Source organism: Lepidochelys olivacea, assembly GCF_965140295.1.
Source record: "Lepidochelys olivacea isolate rLepOli2 genome assembly, chromosome: 3".
Lineage (NCBI taxonomy): Eukaryota > Metazoa > Chordata > Testudines > Cheloniidae > Lepidochelys > Lepidochelys olivacea.
Genome location: NC_140413.1, coordinates 169,454,830 through 169,476,781, shown reverse-complemented (window position 1 = coordinate 169,476,781; position 21,952 = coordinate 169,454,830). Strand labels below are relative to the sequence as shown.

At 39.3% G+C, this 21,952-nt stretch overlaps 1 protein-coding gene across 3 annotated transcripts in view; it reads left to right on the top strand.

The window, feature by feature from the left end:
• The window catches only part of SYT14 (synaptotagmin 14), a gene marked incomplete at its 5' end in the record, with an annotated part of 174,234 nt that overhangs the window by 139,152 nt on the left and 13,130 nt on the right, over positions 1 to 21,952 (top strand). For all 3 annotated transcript variants that reach the window (XM_084622043.1, XM_084622042.1, XM_084622041.1), the window contains one exon: positions 1,815 to 2,264. In XM_084622043.1, coding sequence (XP_084478169.1) covers positions 1,815 to 2,264 — 450 coding nt within the window. The remainder of the gene's footprint in view (positions 1 to 1,814; positions 2,265 to 21,952) is intronic.

Sequence of the window (21,952 nt, the reverse complement as noted above, 5' to 3'; positions counted from 1 at the left end):
GGAGTTGGCAATTTGCTGTGTAAAACATGCATGGAAACTTTATGCCCCCCTTTTTAAAAACATAGTGCTAATGCAGAGAGGAAAAACCTGAGAGATGTGGATTGTTACTGAACAAACAATATTGCTGACAAAGGGCTGTGAATACAGGAGGTAGCTGGGGAGGGCTTTGTTGGAAATAGCTGGCCTGTTCTTTGGGCTTACTTGTGTTGAGCCTGCTGACACAGACCAGCGATCGCTGGACAATCACAGGAAAAGAAAACATAGGTGCATAGATGGGCAACCTGGCTTTCCCAAATGGGAAAAAAAAAAGTACAGATTGACAAATATTGTAGTCAGAAGGGGAACTAGAAAGCAAATGTGAAAAATCGGTATTGGGGTATAGAGTAATAGGTGCCTATATAAGAAAAAGCCCCGGGACTGTCCCTATAAAATTGGGACATCTGGTCACCCTAGTAGTCAGTCATCTTTTGGGTCAGCCCACACTGCATGTGTTAAAAGATTCTTTTCATGTTCTGCTGAATTGTAAATGCCAGAGAATTTTCATCTATACATCATGCTATGTCTGAATGAATACCACTGAAAAAACACTTTCTATAGTAGGAGTTCCAGATTGTTGGTTTTACTGAAATATTGTTGTATGTTTGAATGGGAGGCACACAAATTATTTCTTTATACATGACTTTTTAAAAATAAAATTATTTTGTCAAATAGTGAGTAGAAATTATTTGTTTCTTTAGATAGATAGATAGATACTGAAACATTTCTAGCACTATATTCAGCACTCACTGTATTTATGAAATTGAAAGTTGTGCTATGAAATCTGACACATTGCTTCACGCAAAATAGCACTTATTTTCTTTAAAAATACAGCCTTAATCATGCCCCATGATTAGAATATATTTGTAGGTACAGCTAGGTTAACTTTCACTAAACTACCAATACCATGTAAATGGAGTAAATTCGTAGTAAACTACTTATATTGTAAGGGAGAAAAATCAACCCATATTAAAGAAGGGTTCATTGTGCAAACAAAGCAATTTTAATTGAAACAGAAAGTAACAGCATATCCTCACCATTTTATTAGCTATTAAATTTATAAGTGCACACCTAATGAGAACACTGAAGATTTTAGAAATTAAGCATTAGCAATAATTGATTTAAGAACTGATATACTGTATATGGCAAGTACAGAAGACATTTCTGACATAGGTATGTTTCTTGTATACTTCTAAGGAAGTTACATATACCAGGCTCTATTAGCCATCTGCTGCATGTGCACAACTTTCACTGACTGCAGTGGGAGTTGTGTGTGCAACCAACTGCAGCATTCGGCCCATTACTTGCTCTGGTCATATATATTTCACAATATTCGGTTACCATCAAATCAGGTATTAATGTGTTAAATATGTTAAACCTGAGTATTGATTTTTTTTTTTAATTCTGCAGAACGCCTCACTTGACTCAGATATTTGGATTGCACCTCACAATGAATGACAGTTTATCTCCGCTTATGTGGAACTGAAAAAATTAAGTCATTAATATCACTTTATTAGTTCTAGCTTTTTCTTTTCCAGTTGGTGCCTGGGTTTGTCTATTTTGACCAGCTGGAAGTAGCTTTTGATTTTCCTTGGTTGCCAGTCAGCCACCTCTTCATTCTTCAGTGTTTAATTACCTTGTTTATGAAGTGAACAAAAAGATCACAGTCCCATCATGCTGCTTAGAGAAAACCATGCATTTCCATGCTAGATTTAATAATAAAATACCAAAAATAAATAAATAAATTTAAATAAAAGTATTTATATTTCCTTCCTTAGGATATGTCAGCTCGAGGATCATCTTCACAGCTTCCTAAACCTTTTGATCCTGAGCCAGTAGCTAAATATGGCACGCTAGATGTGACTTTTGACTATGACTCACAAGAACAGAAGCTTCTAGTAACAGTGACAGCTGTCACAGACATCCCAGCATATAACAGGACAGGCGGAAACTCATGGCAAGTACGTCTAGTTCTCCTACCTATAAAGAAACAGAGAGCAAAAACGAGCATCCAGCGGGGACCATGCCCTGTCTTCGCAGAGACATTCAAATTTAATCATGTTGAATCTGAGATGATTGGGAATTATGCAGTTCGCTTTAGACTGTGTGGTGTACGTCGCATGAAAAAAGAGAGGATTGTGGGGGAAAAGATTTTTTACTTAACCAAATTGAATCTTCAAGGGAAGATGTCAGTACCAGTGATAATGGAGCCTTCTTACAGTCTTTCTGTGAGTATTGTACAAAGCAGAATAAGAATGTAATTATATAAATTGTCCTGAATTTATTAGGAATAGTTTATATATTTATAGAGACAGCACTTCCACTGATGCCTCCCCTCCCCATTGTCATGCACACTTTATGCAAAATAATAGTTTGGGGGAGGGGGTCATTACAGCTCAAAGATCCAATTAGCTACTGTTAGGTACATTTATTTCTCATGTGTAGAAGCTGCCTACACTTTTTCATTTTGATTACTTTGGTATTTCCACTATAAAATATTATAATAGTAGTAGGAGGATAAACTTATTATATTGAGCTTAGTTTTGCAGCTTTGATTTATCAACCTGTTAAGCATTGTGCTTTCATATTAAAATATCTATATTAGTCGGTGATTTTTGTCTTTTGTAATAAAATCCAGTTTGTAATATAATACACATGCTTTACTTTCCCAGGAATAATGGAAATAGGAAACCTGAAGGTGCTGAAACCCTTATTTAAGGACTTCAGAGGACAAGCAAAATAAAATGTTTAATTTCTTTTTAGTTGCATTAATCTATAAAGGACAATAATCTGTTGGGATTTGAAATGAGGATCAGCTGAAAAATATAATATGGAGTCCTGGTGATGGAACAGGTGATGATAGAGGACTTTATCATCTCCCATTTTTTATGATTCTGTAAGGAACACAAGGGAATCCTGGGTAGTGCCTTCTGAGGACAAATACTGTTCATTTACCTTAAGTAAACTTTCCTACTATTGAAGTGCTTAATACAAGAGCAATGAAAATTGAAACACAATTGAAAATACTCTAAATTTACTATTTTTCAAGTTCTTGAAGGTCCTGCAACAATGAAATATGTTTTGCAACATTTTTGTGTCCGTGAAAATTGTGCTGAGGTTGAATTCCTTCCGCTCCCCCATGCCGTTTGGATGTCAACAAAAGCTTTCTTGTGATGAGGTTTTGATTTTTAAACTGGGTTGGGTTTTTTCACATGGCTGAAATTCTGATTATGGGTCTGATTCAAAGTTCATTGAAGGCAGTGGATCAGGTCCCAGATGAGCATATACCTCATGTGCTCATCAGAAGTAATTTTGACATATTTTCTAAGGCCAGTCTACACTAACCAGTAGATCGGCACTGCTGCGATCGATGCAGCAGTGTTGATTTAGTGGGTCTGGTGAAGACTTGCTAAGTCAATGGCAGAGGATCTCCCGTTGACTCTGGTACTCCAGCCCCCTGAGAAGAGTAAGGTAAGTTGGCAGGAGAGCATCTCCTGTTGACACCATGGTAAATTGACCTAAGCTTGGAGGTGGAGGAAGGGTTGGTGTTCAGATTCAACTTGCTGCAAACCTATATGAGTACACTTGAGCACCTTTTTGACTATTGAGCTACCTAATCCAACTTTGCAATCCAAATCACTTTTTAAAACTCTCTACAGAGAAAGAGGTGACAGCACTTGCAGTACTTTACAAATGACTTTCCTTGTGCGTATACCTGTTGTGCCTTTTAATGCGTAGGCCTAATGATCTTCCGCCTTACATCCCTGTGCTAGTCATTTCGCTGTGAAGAATTCAATTTAAGTTTCTCACTCTCCATCCTTGGATATACTGGATGCGATCCCAGTGGTAGTGACTAGACACTGGGCAGGTGTATGTGCATCAAACATCTGTGAAAAGATGCATCCACAGCCTCAGAAACAACTCTGACATCATAATCAAAAAGGCTGACAAAGGAGGTGCTGTTGTCATCATGAATAGGTCGGAATATGAACAAGAGGCTGCTTGGCAGCTCTCCAACACGAGTTTCTACAAGCCATTACCCTCTGATCCCACTGAGAGTTACCAAAAGCAACTACAGCATTTGCTCAAGAAACTTCCTGAAAAAGCACAAGACCAAATCCGCACAGACACACCCCTGGAACCCCGACCTGGGATATTCTATCTACTACCCAAGATCCATAAACCTGGAAATCCTGGGCGCCCCATCATCTCAGGCATTGGCACCCTGACAGCAGGATTGTCTGGCTATGTAGACTCCCTCCTCAGGCCCTACGCTACCAGCACTCCCAGCTACCTTTGAGACACCACTGACTTCCTGAGGAAACTTCAATCCATCGGTGATCTTCCTGATAACACCATCCTGGCCACTATGGATGTAGAAGCCCTCTACACCAACATTCCACACAAAGATGGACTACAAGCCGTCAAGAACACTATCCCCGATAATGACACGGCTAACCTGGTGGCTGAACTTTGTGACTTTGTCCTTACCCATAACTACTTCACATTTGGGGACAATGTATACCTTCAGATCAGCGGCACTGCTATGGGTACCCGCATGGCCCCACAGTATGCCAACATTTTTATGGCTGATTTAGAACAACGTTTCCTCAGCTCTCGTCCCCTAAAGCCCCTACTCTACTTGCGCTATATTGATGACATCTTCATCATCTGGACCCATGGAAAAGAAGCCCTTGAGGAATTCCACCATGATTTCAACAATTTCCATCCCACCACCAACCTCAGCCTGGTGCAGTCCACACAAGAGATCCACTTCCTGGACACTACAGTGCTAATAAACAATGGTCATATAAACACCACCCTATACCGGAAACCTACTGACCGCTATTCCTACCTGCATGCCTCCAGCTTTCACCATGACCACACCACACGATCCATCGTCTACAGCCAAGCTCTGCGCTACAACCGCATTTGCTCCAACCCCTCAGACAGAGACAAACACCTACAAGATCTCTGTCAAGCTTTCTTACAACTACAATACCCACCTGCAGAAGTAAAGAAACAGATTGATAGAGCCAGAAGAGTTCCCAGAAGTTACCTACTACAGGACAGGCCTAACAAAGAAAATAACAGAACGCCACTAGCCGTCACCTTCAGCCCCCAACTAAAACCCCTCCAACGCATTATAAAGGATCTACAACCTATCCTAAAGGATGACCCAACACTCTCACAAATCTTGGGAGACAGGCCAGTCCTTGCCTACAGACAGCCCCGCAACCTGAAGCAAATACTCACCAACAATCACATACCACACAACAGAACCACTAACCCAGGAACTTATCCTTGCAACAAAGCCCGTTGCCAATTGTGCCCACATATCTATTCAGGGGACACCATCACAGGGCCTAATAACATCAGCCACACTATCAGAGGCTCGTTCACCTGCACATCCACCAATGTGATATATGTCATCATGTGCCAGCAATGCCCCTCTGCCATGTACATTGGTCAAACTGGACAGTCTCTACGTAAAAGAATAAATGGACACAAATCAGATGTCAAGAATTATAACATTCATAAACCAGTCGGAGAACACTTCAATCTCTCTGGTCACGCAATCACAGACATGAAGGTCGCTATCTTAAAACAAAAAAACTTCAAATCCAGACTCCAGCGAGAAACTGCTGAATTGGAATTCATTTGCAAATTGGATACTATTAATTTAGGCTTAAATAGAGACTGGGAGTGGCTAAGTCATTATGCAGGGTAGCCTGTTTCCTCTTGTTTTTTCCTACCCCCCCCCCCCAGATGTTCTGGTTTAACTTGGATTTAAACTTGAAGAGTGGTCAGTTTGGATGAGCTATTACCAGCAGGAGAGTGAGTTTGTGTGTGTATGGGGGTGGGGGGGATGTGAGAAAACCTGGATTTGTGCAGGAAATAGCCCAACTTGATTGTCATGCACATTGTGTAAAGAGTTGTCACTTTGGATGGGCTATCACCAGCAGGAGAGTGAATTTGTGTGGGGGGGTGGAGGGTGAGAAAACCTGGATTTGTGCTGGAAATGGCCCACCTGATGATCACTTTAGATAAGCTATTACCAGCAGGACAGTGGGGTGGGAGGAGGTATTGTTTCATATTCTCTGTGTGTATATATAAAGTCTGCTGCAGTTTCCACGGTATGCATCTGATGAAGTGAGCTGTAGCTCACGAAAGCTTATGCTCTAATAAATTGGTTAGTCTCTAAGGTGCCACAAGTACTCCTTTTCTTTTTGAGAAACATTTTAGTTCGAGTTATTTTTAGTGCAGTAAGGCATTCATATTTATCAGTTTAGAAGCTGATGTTTATTCATTTATTATACATTTCTTCATGCATTGTGCCTTTGTTTCATGTTGCTCTTTACCTGTAGCACACATTATATAGCAGTCCTGCAGGATATAGTAGGGCTACATTTGTCAACTCATTACCTTTTCAGAAAAGCATTCTAAAACTAAAACTTTTAAACTTCATCACAGTCATAGGATTCATGGCCACTGGGGACTGAGGCTGACAAGTTTTATATAAATTAGGGCTGTCAAGCGATTAAAAAAATTTATCGCGATTAATCGCACTGTTTAAACAATAATATAATATTTATTTAAATATTTTTGGATGTTTTCTACATTTTCAAATATATTGATTTGAATTACAACACAAAATACAAAGTGTACAGTGCTCACTTTATATTTATTTTTGATTACAAATATTTGCACTGTAAAAAACAAAAGAAATAGTATTTTTCAATTCACCTAATACAAATACTGTAGTGCAATCTGTTTACCATGAAATTTGAACTTACAAATTTAAAATTCTGTACAAACAAAACCTGCATTCAAAAATAAAACAATGTAAAACTTTAGAGCCTACAAGTCCACTCAGTCCTACTTCTTCTTCAGCCAATTGCTCAGACAAACGAGATTTTTACATTTGCAGGAGATAATGCTGCCCTCTTCTTACTTACAATGTCACCTGAAAGTGAGAACAGGCGTTTGCATGGCATTGTTGTAGCTGGCATTGCAAGATATTTATGTGCCAGATGTGCTAAAGATTCTTATGTCCCTTCATGCTTCAACCACCATTCCAGAGGACATTCATCCATGCTGATGCCGGATTCTGCTCGATAATGATCCAAAGCAGTGCGGACCAATGCATGTTCATTTTCATCATCTGAGTCAGATGCCACCAACAAAAGGTTGCTTTTCTTTTTTGATGGTTTGGGTTCTGTAGTTTCTGCATCAGAGTGTTGCTCTTTAAGACTTCGGAAAGTATGCTCCACACCTCATCCCTCTCAGATTTTGGAAGGCACTTCAGATTCTTAAATCTTGGGTTGAGTGCTGTAGCTATCTTTGGAAATCTGATATTTGAACCTTCTTTGTGTTTTGTCAAATGTGCAGTGAAAGTGTTCTTAAGTCAAACAACATATGCTGGGTTGTCATCCTAGACTATCATAACACAAAATATATGGCAGAATGTGGGTAAAACCATGGAGTAGGAGACATACAATTCTCCCCCAAGGAGTTCAGTCATAAATTAACACATTTTTTAAAACGAGCATCATCAGCGTGGAAGCATGTCCTCTGGAATGGTGGTCCAAGCATGAAGAGGCACGTGAATGTTTAGCATATCTTGCAATGCTGGCTACAGAAGTGCCATGTGAATGCCTTTTCTCACTTTTAGGTGACGTTGTAATTAAGACGCGAGCAGCATTGTCTCCCGTAAATGTAAACAGACTTGTTTCTCTTAGCAATAGGCTGAACAAGAAGTAGGACTGCGTGGACTTGTAGGCACTAAAGTTTTACATTTTTTTGTTATTGGGTGCAGTTATGTACCAAAAAAAAAATCTACATTTGTAACTTGCACTTTCACGATAAAGAGATTGCTCTGCAGTACTTGTATGAAGTGAATTGAAAAATACTATTTCTTTTGTCACTTTTACAGTGGAAATATTTGTAATCAAAAGTAATATAAAGTGTGCACTGTACACTTTGTGTTGTGTTGTAATTTAAATGAATATATTTGAAAATGTAGTAAAACATCCAAAAATATTTACTAAACTTCAGTTGGTATTCTATTGTTGAACAGTGCAATTAAAACTGTGATTAATTGCAATTAATGTTTTTAATCATGATTAATTTTTTTTAGTTAATCGCGTGAGTTAACTGTGATTAATCGACAGCCCTAATAAAAATGGTTGTGTCTTAGACCTGTGGATGACTGTACTCCCATACTAAGTCTTCCCCTAATCAGTGGTTCTCAAACTGTTATACTCGTGACCCCTTTCACATAGTAAGCCTCTGAGTGCGACCTCCCCCCCTTAAATATATAAAAAAGTGTTTTTAATTTATAACACCATTATAAATGCTGGAGGCAAAGCGGGGTTTGGGTGGAAGTTGACAGCTCGCGACCCCCCATGTAATAACCTTGCGACCCGCTCAGGGGTCCCGACCCCCAGTTTGAGAACCCCTGCCCTAATACATTGCATTAATTGTCCTATTTTAGAAATCTGGAGTTGAATATTAAAATTTGAACACACGGATTTATCTTAATTATTAGCAGGTGGCCACCTAGCTTAATAGATTAAAAGGAGGAAAACAACTAAACCATTTCAATTTACAGTAAATGAACCAACTTCAAATGAAAGATCTTGTTCATAATATTTTATATAATTTAAGTTCTGTCTAAAATTAAATTAATCTAAGTATCAATGACTTTATGGTACATTGCATAAATACATTAATGTAGTTTATATAATCATGTCTACCAAAGTAAGATTCAGTTATCACTAAACACTGAACAATTTAAAAATATATTTTTGTATTTTTGATTTAGGACCACAAAGTCTACTTTATCCAACAGATTTTTCTCTAATAATCACTTTTTGAGAATGGATAATAATTCAAAATTGCACAGAAAGCTGTGTGCTGTAAACATGTAATTCAGTTCTGTACTCATACAGGTCCCACTGCCCTGTGGATCAACAGTGCTTACCCTTCAGGTCTGGCTAGGTTTGGTATCTATGGTTCTTCCCTGTGGGAGCCTGTGACCAACAGATTATCATGACCCAAATCAGACTTCTCAAAACAAAAGTATTGTTTGTTTAGCCATACAAACAAAGCATTCCAGAGAAAAGGATCTTAAGACCTATACACATGTCTGTCTTACCTATATGCTCTATCCAGCCTTCTGACAGGGACCCTGGTAGGTCTGACTTCTCACAGACCAGCATGCAGAAAACTTCGGGTTCTCAGTCTCAAAAACCTGTCTCTGTCTTTGAAGGCTTATGTATCTCTCTAAACTCCGTGCCCGCTCCTCCCCCCCAGTTCCGTTGATACACCTCACCCTTCACGGAGACTGATAGGTTTCTCCAGGACCAATCTGGCAAGTCCATCAGGGGGGTTGCACCACAGCCTCAAAGCAAATGGCTCTTGCATTATCCCTCAAGTATATATCTGGATCCACTCCCCCCTTCCTGGATGCACTTCCTTACTACTGAATTATCTCAGTCTTTCTACTGAATTATCTCAATATATGTGTATAGTAAACTTTACACTAATGAGGTCAACACATAATTATTATTATTATTATTATAGGCAACTCCAAATACATAACATGTCATTGGGAGAACTGGTGTCAATGAGATTGAGAGATCTGTATGAAAAGAGTGTAAGATTCCAATTGTTAATTATCCAGTTGCTGAAGGAAATCCTGAAAATAGAAAATCAGATTCCAGTGTAAGATACTATGATTGTTACAGCTTGATTCTCATCTCTGTTAAACTGGAGTAAATCAGGAATAACTCAATTAATTCAGTTATCTTGGTATAAAATACGAAGGAGTAGAATCAGGCATGGAAGTTCATAATGCAGACGATGAAACTCTTGTAGTTTCTTTGACAAGGTTTAATAGAGGATTAAAACAGACCAAACGTTAACAGGACTGAGCTAAATCAAACATATAGGGCTGTGAGCTCTCCTTGAGCTTCCTGTGAGACACTGATCTTTTTAATGTGCACGACAAAAGCCTAAAACAGTGATGCGACAAGGAATATCAGAAGCTTGGGATAATGAGAGGTTGTCATCTTTAATATCAGTTTCAAAATTTCATATTACTGGTGCTTACTGGTATTTTTTAGACAGAGTTTGTTGATATGTAGATAAATCTGGGTCTAAAGTGAGCCTTACAATAAGATATAGTTAAGATGAATCAAAGGAAAGAAAGCAAAAGAAATGGCAGTTTTGCATCATACCTGAAGAAAAGCAGACTTTCAGATTCCAAATTTTAACCAAAGATTTTATGTGATCTTTAGTTAAGGCTGTGTTAATTTGACAGAACTTTGTCATGTACTATATGAAAAGGCAGCTCAGCTCTAGGTTGTTCAAAATGGTATTGATTGTAACCAGGAAAACTGAATAGATCTAGTTAGGAAATTTTAAAATGTGTTGATCTGCAAAGAAAAGATGATACTGTGCATTTAGGCGATTATAAGGTATAAGAACAGTCTCTGCATACTGGGTAAGGTTCTGATGATGGAGCTCTCGGGAGATATATGCGTGCTGTGCATGGACGTAAGACACTGATCTTTCAGGTCTGAAGGCCTTGGTTCGTGTTTGATTTTAGTCAAAAATTAAGGGTGAAATTCTTCCTGGTCTGGACGGTTAGTGCACAGTTCTCGACACCACTTAAATTCCGTGGTAAGACAACATGGGGCAGAGCATCAGGGGACCTCTGTACTAATTCTGTGTTCTGCAGCATGTAGGTCAGCTTTGAAGACTGGCAGTAGATCAATGGGAGCAATGATTATTCAGATCCAGTAGAATCATGTGGAAGGCATTCAGCCACTATCCCACTCTATGGGCAGTAGATGCGTACGGTGGTGCTGCAGTTCTGTATCCTGACTTCATCTTGGAGTGCCTTTCTCTTGCATAAAGCTTGATTACTTAGGTTATATGCTGAACTGAATTTCACTCTAATTGAGTTTAGTGGTCTCAGACAGCAACAATATCTAGTAGTTGTTTCTCCATGTCACAAAACAATTACACGATGTAGGACATGTGGCATTTTTGGCTCTTAACTCAAATGCCAAGGATGCTGGAGGTCAGAAAGAAGGTGTATCTCCATTAAATCATTCCCTCAGAGAAGGGGTAGGGCGGGGCAGGGCCTCAGGGCATGGGCCGGGAATGGGAGGGGCAAGAGACTTCAGTTTTGTTCGATTAGAAAGTTGGCAACCTTATTCAGTGGAGTTGCCAACTGTTTGTCAGTGTGAATTTGTCTCATGGTCTATGAAACCCCTATATAAAGGTTAACAAAGGAAGCTTTCGTCTCGAGTCCACATCATACTATAGAGGAGATTATGTGAAACTTCTGAAATACAGGGTTGTTTTGAAGAGTTATAGAACATAGTCTGTATATGGCTTTGGGTGTTCCAGAAACGAAACATTCTTTCTTTACAATTTTTGAGCTACTAGCTGAGGTATACTCCCTTATCAAGAAATCATCTCCTAATATCAGACTATTTATCAGTTACTGTTCGGTCTTAAATTTCACCTTTTTTTGTGAAGATTTAGGTCCATCCCTCCCCAGGATTCAAACAGGCCCAGCATTCTTAGACATCACTGGTACTCTGGGAGGGATTTAAATTTGGGTTTCTAGCCTTCCTTTTTAATTTAAACCCTGGTTGTCATGATTATGAATGATGATCTGCCTGTTTTAGATTCGAGTCAGTTGGCTATTTTGAGCATTCTGACCTTCTTAGGACCTTTTGGTACAACTGACCATGGATAAGTGCTTCAGTATTAAGGGACATTACTTGATGTGTGGTTGCCTATCTTCCACTTCTAAGTAAGGAAGGACTAACCTATGACAGGGAAAAGCTAGACAATGTTTAAAAAAAATCAGCTACCATCTCATGAAAATATAGAATCGGGGCCAAAATCTAGTTTAATCTCTCTTCCTAAAATTGATACTATTGTGGCTTCATTAACCATAGATATGGTTATTTTATTGGAAGGTGTTTTTTTTTCCCCCAAAAGAATTTGAAGCTGGAAACATTGAAGGAACTCAGAAATGAGATTTCAAACATTCCTTCAGCTGTCTTCCAAGCATCCTTAAAAACCATGGGTACTCAAAAGACAAAGAATTTCTTCAAAATGCTCAGGAGCCAAAGTATTTGGTGAGACACTTCCAAGAGGGGATGAAAGGAGATGGAATTCCCACACTATGAACAAAGCACATGTGTACTATACAAAGTGAAAATTTACCCTTTTACTGTGAGTTAGCTTTTAATTGATTTATCAGTAAAACCTATCAAACCTTAAACTAGGATTTTCCTTGCAGGGCCTCCTGTATCCCAGTCACCTGCTCCCTCTGGCCTTGAGAAAGGCCCACCCCTTATATAGCCTATTTGGAGCAAATTGAATCCATCTGATTCGTAAAATTCACGAATGATTCCATTGCACCTTCATGTGAGGATATATAAAAAAAAAAATCACACTTCAGAATGTAAATTTTTACTTCAATCACAGAAGCTTTTGGTCCAGAAAATGTTTTATTGACCTACATCAGTGGAGAAGTAAGTGGAGTTAAACCCCATAAAACCGGTGTATTGGAATGAAGAATCAGGCTAAGAGCAGTCAAGATGTATTTAAAATGCACCAAGGATTTCAGAAGATCTTCAGCCTTCTTTATTTTTTTCTACTCAGATTGCATAGGGGTTAAATCCACAAAATCAGGGCTGGGTGGATTAAATGATGTATCAAAGAATCATATAGAGCAGCTGGTAAGCCATACCTAAAATTACCAACAACATCCTGATAGAGCTTTAGCTGAAGATCTGCAAGGTCAACACCAGACAAAATTTCTACTTTCAAAGACAACAAACTGACCCTTAAGACTTCTTCAGGCATATCTTCCAAAGGTAGCATATTCTCCAGTCCATGGTTCCAAGATAAATTTCCATTTCCCTTAGGGATGCTGATAATCTCAATTTCCCAACTTCTATTTTATTTTCTCTCACTGCTTGCTACTTCCCACAGCAATGGAGACATGAAGAATTGGAACACTGTTAATTGATTATTTTCTTTCTTTGATTATTGTTTCCACTAATCTGAAACCATCCATAAACTCAGCAGTTAGTGACATCTTTTTTTCATTTCTGCCCTCTTCCAAAGCTTGGTGTATGTATGTTCCTTCCCCTTTGCTGGCTGCCCCCCAAAAGTTTCACAGCTAATGCTTGTTTAACTTGGAACAAGTTATCATCTTTTGCAACTTCAGGAGTATTCTTCTAGCAGGAAGTCAAGTGGGTGGAATTTAGGGTTGGATTTCCCAGCCAAAGCACCTGAACTCCCTGCCCCTAGTCTTTGTGCCTAGAGGGGTAGCTCTGGAGTGAGGAATTAACAGTGACACTAATCAAACAAAATAAATTGTCTATATGCATCCTCTTTTCTTTTTGCCTTTCAACTATTTGATTTATGTCTGTCTTGTGTTGTGATTTCAATTTTCAGTTTATATGCTCTGTCCTCTGTGGCTTTCTGGGCACTTCTCCTTTCCTTGGATCGTACATTTTAACATAAAAACTACGGGTTATTTTCTTCATTTCAGACCTCAGGATTTTCATTCCTTTTTTCTATTCCTGCAGTCTTCATCCTGTTTTAGATTAAACATTTCCATGTATACAACCCCTTTAAGAAGGATCCTTATAGCCATAGCAGGTTAGCCTCTTGTCAGTGTAGGCTCTCAGCTAATTCTGACCTTGAGCTGTGTATTTCACACTACACTTCCTGTCTTTCTGATGTGCTTAATCAACTGGCAGCTGGATCCCAAGAGAATCCATCTTATCTTCACTTCTTACCCTTCTCTATAGTTTACTTGATAGCTGTAAGACTAAAGCAGATAATTTCCAAACTGCAAAACATCCGGGATCCTCTGTCCAGGAGATTTAACATGACCTGAACAAATCATGTGGGACACCACTAGCAGCCTTTTTTAGTGTTGGGTGAACTATTCAGAGCAAACAATCTAATTGACAGACGTTGCCTCCTTTTCTGTATTGTGAACAGATTTTTAATATTGCAAGTGTGTTCATTATCCAGAATGATTCAATGAATATTTTATACAAACAAATTTTAGCCGATAGATTACTCCCAAAGTGGGTTCAGTTGTAACCTAGTCACTCAGTATTGTTTCTGTTCCATGAGTGAATGAATGTATCTGTTAGAAAGGGAGTGAGGATATGATAAAATCACTGGGTTTTGGATTCTCTCAGTTGAGGATGGGAGCAATTTGTGGCGTTAAGAGTGGCTTGGCCAGCATGATTAAGGAGCTCTGTGGACATTTTACCTACCTCCTCTACCAACAACAGGCAGCAGTGAGCGGGCAGATGGTGGGAAAAGGCAGGGAGGGGAAGGCAGTGGCTTTTAAATTGGCTTGGGAGCAGTGACAGCAGTTCTATCACTGAAGCAACTTTTTCCCTTAAAAAAGATCCAGATCTTGGCCAGTGGGGGCACTGAGCTGAGGAAGTCAAATTTTGCTGAAAAAATTGGAATTTAGAAAAAAATGAACATATCTAGTTGAAGTCCACACGGGTCGTCATCTGGCTCAGAGAGACCAATTCTAGCCAAGCTGAAACCCGAGTCCTAGACCTAGACAAAATCTATGTTGCATGGATCAAGGACATTCTAGGCAATGCACTCTCTCTCTAGTTCATCCTGACTTTTCCAGCCTCAGAATGGCAGCCAGTGGCAGCCCTGGGCCAAACTTTCCTTGCTTTGTCAGAAATAGAAATGTTCAATTGTTTCTGAATTCCAATTTTTTAACGACATGTGACTTCCCACTGGCACAGTGCACCCACTGGCCAAGACCTGGATCTTTATTAAGGGGAAAAGTTGTGTCAGTGATGGAGCTGCTATCATTGCTCCCAAGCCAATTTAAAAGCCACTGTCCTCCCTTCCCTGCCTTTTCCGGGAACAGGCCCAGCAGTGGAATTTGAGGTTGGGCCTTACAACCAACTCCAGGTACTTCCCTTCCCACTTTCTTCTCCCATCCTCACTGTCTCAAGCAGGGCTGGCTCCAGGCACCAGCGAACCAAGCAAGTGCTTGGGGCAGCAAATATAAAGGGGTAGCAGGAGGTCAGGCTCTGGGGCGCCAATCTGCCCTCGGCAGCAGCGGGAATTCAGTGGCGGGGACGCGACTGTTCTTCGGTCGCTGGCACCAATTCAGCGGCCGCGCCATCAGTCCACCTCCGTGTTTGGCGGGCAGGATTCCGCCTCCCTGTTTGGCGGCAAGTTTTTTGGTTTTTTTTTTTTGCCGCTTGGGGCAGCAAAAACACGGGAGCTGGCCCTGATCCCAAGGGTCAGGCCGAGCAAGGACGGAGCAGGGAAATGGGGAGGAAAGCAACTGGACCAAATTGTGCAGCTGAAACAGGAACTCCACTGCTGGACCCATTCTGCCTGTTTCAGATGCCATGTTGGTTGACAAAGTTACAGGCACTGCAGTGAGTCTGATGATGGGACAGAAGTACCCATCAGCCCCCAGCAACCTTAAATAATCCACCTGCCATCTACTGAGAACGGGGGTTGGGGGGACAGGTAGGAGCAGCAGGAGTGGAATTTGTGTGTCTGCTCCACAAATATTCCATCTTCTTGTCCCCTCTTTGCCTTCTCCCTGTCTCTTCTTACCTAGGGACAAGGAGATAGGGAGAGGAGCAGCTGGAGTAGATTGTAGAGCTCTAGTCCTGGCTTAAGGACCCAGCTTTGGTTCATCAGATTCAGGTTATGAGCTGGTCATCTATAGGAAGTTTGCTATTTGGGAAATCTGCTGGGAGAGATGAGCTTGTTACCTGCACTCTCAACAGAATTTCAGCTCCCAGGTCTCTCCCCAACATCCCTCCCACGTTTCCTGTTATCTTCAGAGGGATAAAGAAGCGTGGGGGAGTTGGTAGCTCTAGCTTTGTCAGGAATGTAGCTGAGAAGTCTGTGCATTGTGCTGGCAGTCCATAAGTGGATCAGCAATACTTCATGGTTCCACTAAGTAATTCTAAAAAGAAGGTCTAATAGCATTTAGTAGTTTAAATTACACATCTTTGGGGCACTATACGCTAGACTCGGCAAAGAGAGTTGAGTGATATACATTTTATGTCTCTTTTGCTCTTTTTATTTCTAGGTCTGTGGAAAATGTGTTAAGACTTTTGCAACTTTACAAACAGATATTTTTTGGAGTGTTCTCTCTCTCTGAAATCTCTAGTGCAAATGACTCTAAATTCCCTTTCCCAGATATGCCCTACAAATTTACAAGCTAATCTGAGTTTTCTTCTGGATTTTAGAGGAGCTATGAAATTCAGCTTTAAATAGAAATTTAGCTAGATCCTTAACTCTGGAGCAACTAGATGCTGTTCTGTACTCTGGTAGAAAGGTAAAGATATCATTTAAATATTTAGTCTAAACAGATGCACATTATGGCCAAATGAAATAAAATGTTTAACTATTTCTGTACATATTAACATTTTGTTCTTTAGGATTTAGTATGAAAAATCTTTTATGAGACTTACAAATTTACTGTACACTGAGCACTAATAGTGTTCTCAAAATATGAAAAGCTTCACAGGGCTCTTACTTGGCTTGTTCAAAGTCTTTCAGGAAGACAGAATGCTGTTTTGCCAGTTTTGAGAACATACATTCTATTTTGTCATTTCATTTTATGGCTAATTTATTCATGATATCTTGAGTTTGGAAACAAAACTAAACTTTGAATAATATGGCATTTTTCTGGTTTCATTAATTTGGCTGTGCATATTTTTCTAACTGTTTAAAATACAAGTAAGGACATTTTATATAACTTTATAGCCTCCATAGTGATAAATTAAGGCTATACATGAGAGTTTTAGTCCCTTGACTATAACAAATGAAAGAATTATATTTTTCATTTGATTTCCCTTTCCAAATGTTTTGCCCATGATAAAATGAGCTTTTTTGAATAGTACATTCAGTAGTTTGTTCTCCTGAGAGCAAAAAACAAAGCAAAGGGAAAAGGTTTTGATGAAAAGTTATCATTTTAGCAGTTTTTGAGGCAATCTGATTATAACCACATTGATGATAATTTAATAACCATCAAAACAATTGTACATTTAATGTGAATATTATTAATGTGGAATAATAGTTGATATAAAGTCTTATTTTGGGATTTGCAAACAGAAAACATGCCAGCATTTAAAGTATTAAATTTTACACAAATGAGAATGTTGTTTCATAAACTGAAGTTACACAATGGTAATATTTGTAAAACATTTGATATTTCTCCAGTGATTTAAGTTGATTCAGGACTTAACTCTGCAAGCTTAGCTTTAAGCACATGAATAGGACTATGCAGTATGCTTAGTTAGGCCCTGATTCAGGAAACCAGTTAAAGCATGTGCTTAAGCACGTTTCCTGATCAGGAATACTGTCTTGAATTGGAGCCTTGTCAGGTGATTAAAGTTTTTATACATGTTAGCAGGCGTATAATCTAAAACAACTTGAATCACAAGAGTGATACCATATGTTCTACTAATTTACCATACTGTAACTGCAATTTAGTAAATTTTCTTACTTGTATATACTGAAATCAATGGGACAATTCTGGTGCTTGAGTTAAGCATGTGGTTAAATGTTTTCATGATTGGGGCCTTCATTAACATCTTTTGCCACTGAAAAACATTATTCATGTAAACAAACACCACAGAATATTAGAAATTAATTCCGTGTGTAATTTCTGAATATTATTAACCTTAATCTTAACTTTACATCTACTTTACAAATAGAATATCCTGTTAAAAAGGTCTCTTATAACATGAATAGTTCCAAAATGAATAATGTTGGACAGCAAGGCGTACAGTCCTATTCTGCCAGATATAGTGGTTTATCTGCATGCAGATCTGTCTAAGGTTATGTGCTTAAATCCCCAGCCTGTCTTGTCCCCAGTTCCTGTGTCACTTTGTCCAGATGTGAATCTTGTACTGGGAACTTGCCTGTACTTGACAACTTCCAGCTTCTGGTCCAACTTTAGTCCTTGAAGATTGATAAATTTCAGTGCTTGGCATCCAACCTTGACTTTTCCTAGTGCGCTCATGGTTTGCACCCTGTAGAGGCTGGTTTTCACATGAGCTGGTCTACTAATTTCTGGGGAGCAGCAGCTTAACACCAAAGTGAAAATCAGTGGGACATAGGCTTTGGAAATTTAACTCCTGAGCTTTTTGCTCACACGTAGAATGGAATCCTGGTCCTACTGAAGTCAATGGCAAAATGCCCATTGACTTCAGTAGGGTTAAGATTTCCCCCACAATGTGTTGGGAGGTTTCAAAAGTATTAGGGCTTGTCTAATCAGGATACTTAGGAAAATTAATCCAAGTAATTTTTTGAAGTGGATTAAACCTCATTAAACCCCTTTGTAGACACTCCCATTCAGAATTAAACTGGCTTTAATGTGATTTAGCTTAATTTACTTTTAAAGAGAATTAAACTAAATCAAATTAATATCATTTTAATTCTGAATAAGTGTGTCCAAACAGGGGTTTAATGTGGTTCTATTAATCCAGTTTAAATTCACACCTTTAGTTAATTTCCATTAACTTTTGTGAGTGTCCATTTGTAGATAAGCAAAAGGACAGTCAGCTAAGAGAGAGCATTTTTTAAAAAGTTTTGAAAGTTGTAAAATGACAAAATGCTGTACTAGCCAAAAAAAAAAAAAAAAAGCACACCTAGACTAAAAAGAGTATTCATTACATTTAATCTTTATTTCTTCATTTAACTGCTATTTGGCAACATCTTTACTAACAGAGTGAAGCTTATTATTTCATGCATATTTAACATGAGGATATAAGCATCACTTAACTCTTTGGATCTGCTGAATATGTTCCCACTAAGCAGAATATATGCTAATACTGGCCCAGTTAAGTAGCCGTCAGTGCCATTCATTATCATTAGGTTAAATTGGTTTCCTGGGAGCTAGCCCTATAAAATATATGATGATGAAGTGATGTATATTGTACCATCTAGCAGATTTCCTGAACTGTCATGTGCTCTAAAATTTTCCTCTTTGCCACTGAGAAAAAGCAGATCATCCTCTTTTGGGCACAGAAGACTATTGGGAGATCAAGGGGAATGAGGAATTTAAATTTCCTTCCTAAATCTGTAGTGTTTGGTGAATTTGGAGATTTAGTATCAAATAGAGACCACGTTATTGTGCTAATTGTGAATTGCTGGTACATTGCAAAAGTTTGAAAAACATTGTATTTACTTGAACAGTTTCGCCTTTGGAAAAAAAAACACAACTTCATGTTTTCCACTTTTCTCTTCCCTGCCCAAACAAAGCTTGCAAGAAATGTGTATACCACATACAGGTCTTGAGAGAGTATCTATGACTGTTTGGAGTAGCATTGTCCAACTTAACTCTATTAAAGCATACAATAATAGTACATATAGAGCTGAATGCTTGAAACAAATGAAAGTTACAGTATCAAATTCAGTTGAGCTAGTCACTGAGGCTGGTATTTCAATACATTATATTGATACAATACTAATAAAACTCAAAAGCTGTCCCAAACAATTCAATATATGTTAAGTGGTTTTAATATTAGACATTTCCACAACTAACATGCTATGAATCATGTTAGCTTAGCCAGGGGCTTTCCCTAAACAAGTGGCGGACTGGCTTTGAGAATCACTGGTCTAGGTGAAGTTACTATCAGTGGATGCACAACTAGTTGAAAAAGAGTAATTATCAATGGTTCGCTGTCAAACTGGGAGCATGTATCTAACAGGATTCCACAGGGATGTGCCCTAGGTCCGGTACTATTCAATAGTTTCATTAATGATTTGGATAATGGGGTGGAGAGTATGCTTATAAAATTTGCAGATGACACCAAGCTGGGAGGGATTGCTACCTCTTTGGAGGACAGGATTAGAATTCAAAATGACCTTGACACAATGGATAATTGGTCTGAAATCAACAAGATGAAATTCAGTAAAGACAAGTGGAAAGTACTGCAGTTAGGAAGAAAAAAAATCAAATGCACAACTACAAAATGGAGAATAACTGGCCAGGCAGTAGTACTGCAGAAAAGGGTCTGGGGGTTATAGTGAATATGGGACAACAATGTGATGCAGTTGCAAAAAAAGCTATTATTATTCACAGCAGTATTGACGGAAATGTCGTATGTCAGACATGGGGAGTAATTGTCCTGCTCTACTAGGCATTGGGGAGGCCTCAGCTGGAGTACTGGGACTAGTTCTGGATGCCACATTAGGAAAGACTGGATAAATTGGAGTGAGTCCAAAGGAGAGCAAAAAAAGATAAAAGGTTTAGAAAACTTGACATATGAGGAAGGTTGACAAAACTAGGTGTATTTATTCTGAGAAAAGAAGACCGCAGGGGGACCTGATAAGTCTTTAGATATGCTAAGGGCAGTTATAAAGAAGACTGTGACCAATTGTTCTCCGTCCATTGAAAGTAGGACAAGAAGTAATGGGCTGAAGCTGCAGCAAAGGAGATTTAGGTTAGGTATTAGGAAAAACTTTAACCAATTAATCTCTGGAATAGGCTTCCAAGGGAGGTTGTGGAATCTCCATCATTGGAGTTTTTTAAGAACAGGTTAGACAAATGCCTATCAGGAATGGTCTAGGTTTACTTGGTCCTTCCTCAGGCAGGGGGCTAGACGAGATGAGCTGTGGAGGTCCCTTCCAGCGCTACATTTCATAGAATCATAGAATCATAGAAGTTTAGGGTTGGAAGAGACCTCAGGAGGTCTAGTCCAACCCCCTGCTCAAAGCAGGACCAATCCCCAACTAAATCATCCCATTGATGATCCACTAATCCGCCAATTCATTACTCAAGATCTTTTTTTTTTTTTTTAAATCTAAATAAAATAGAGGTGTATACATTTATTTTTCTGGTGATAACCTACAATAGTTACATGCAGTGTTGCTGTAGCCATGTTGATCCCAGGATATTCTATGATTCTATGAAATATTCACCATTAACAAAGCCAAGGAAAAAACAAAACAGCAATATGGGGAAATAGAACCCATGTAAGATTCACCCCAAACGCAGCCTTCTTCAAAGCTTCTTCCCCACACAGCCTACTTCAGGTTTAGCAAAGCAAAAGAGATTTCTTTCTTTAGAATATTGGGCAGCCAGGAGACTTCAGCACCTCTTTCACTCTTGCAGATCAGGATTAGCATTTTATATGACAAATGAGCCCTGGTAAGAGTTGGGACAAATTAACTACCTAAAAATTTGGGAAGGAGAATATCCCTTCCCCGGTACTTGCACTTATGGTGTGACCTCAAATGAATTGAGAGCAGAATTTATCTCTCTGACTACAAGTCCAGAATAAGTCACAGGAAGAGATGAACATGTAAGAAACAAACATGTTATTTTCATGAAATTGTGATTAATAATAAAAAATGAAGAAAGACAGATGAAGTTATGCTATGGACTGGGATGTAGGCAGTCTGGCCTAGTAGTCAGAGCAGGAGTCAGGTCTAGTGAGCAGAGCAGGTGTCCAGGTTGGGGAACGAAGCCCAGGGTCAGCACCACAGTCAACTGCTGATTACCAGAGCCAGGGGGCAAGCCAGAATCAGAACTAGGAATCAAAGCGGAGTGTCACAGAGTTGAAGTCAGATGCCAAATGCCAGAGCCCAGGGTCAAGCCAGAGTCGGGGTGAGAAGTTGGTGCCCAGGGTCAGAGCCAGGACTAGTAACTGATGATTGGAGACGAGGTGTAAGATCAAGAATTGGAGGAGAGGCAAGAATCAAGCATGGAACAGGAGCATAGTGGGAACAGGAGTGAAGGTAAGGGTGAGGTAGGAGCCAGAAGTAGAGGAGGAATCAGGAAGAGAGTTGGATGCAAGAGGCAGCACAAGCAGGGGCCAATGCAGCCACAATAGGAACT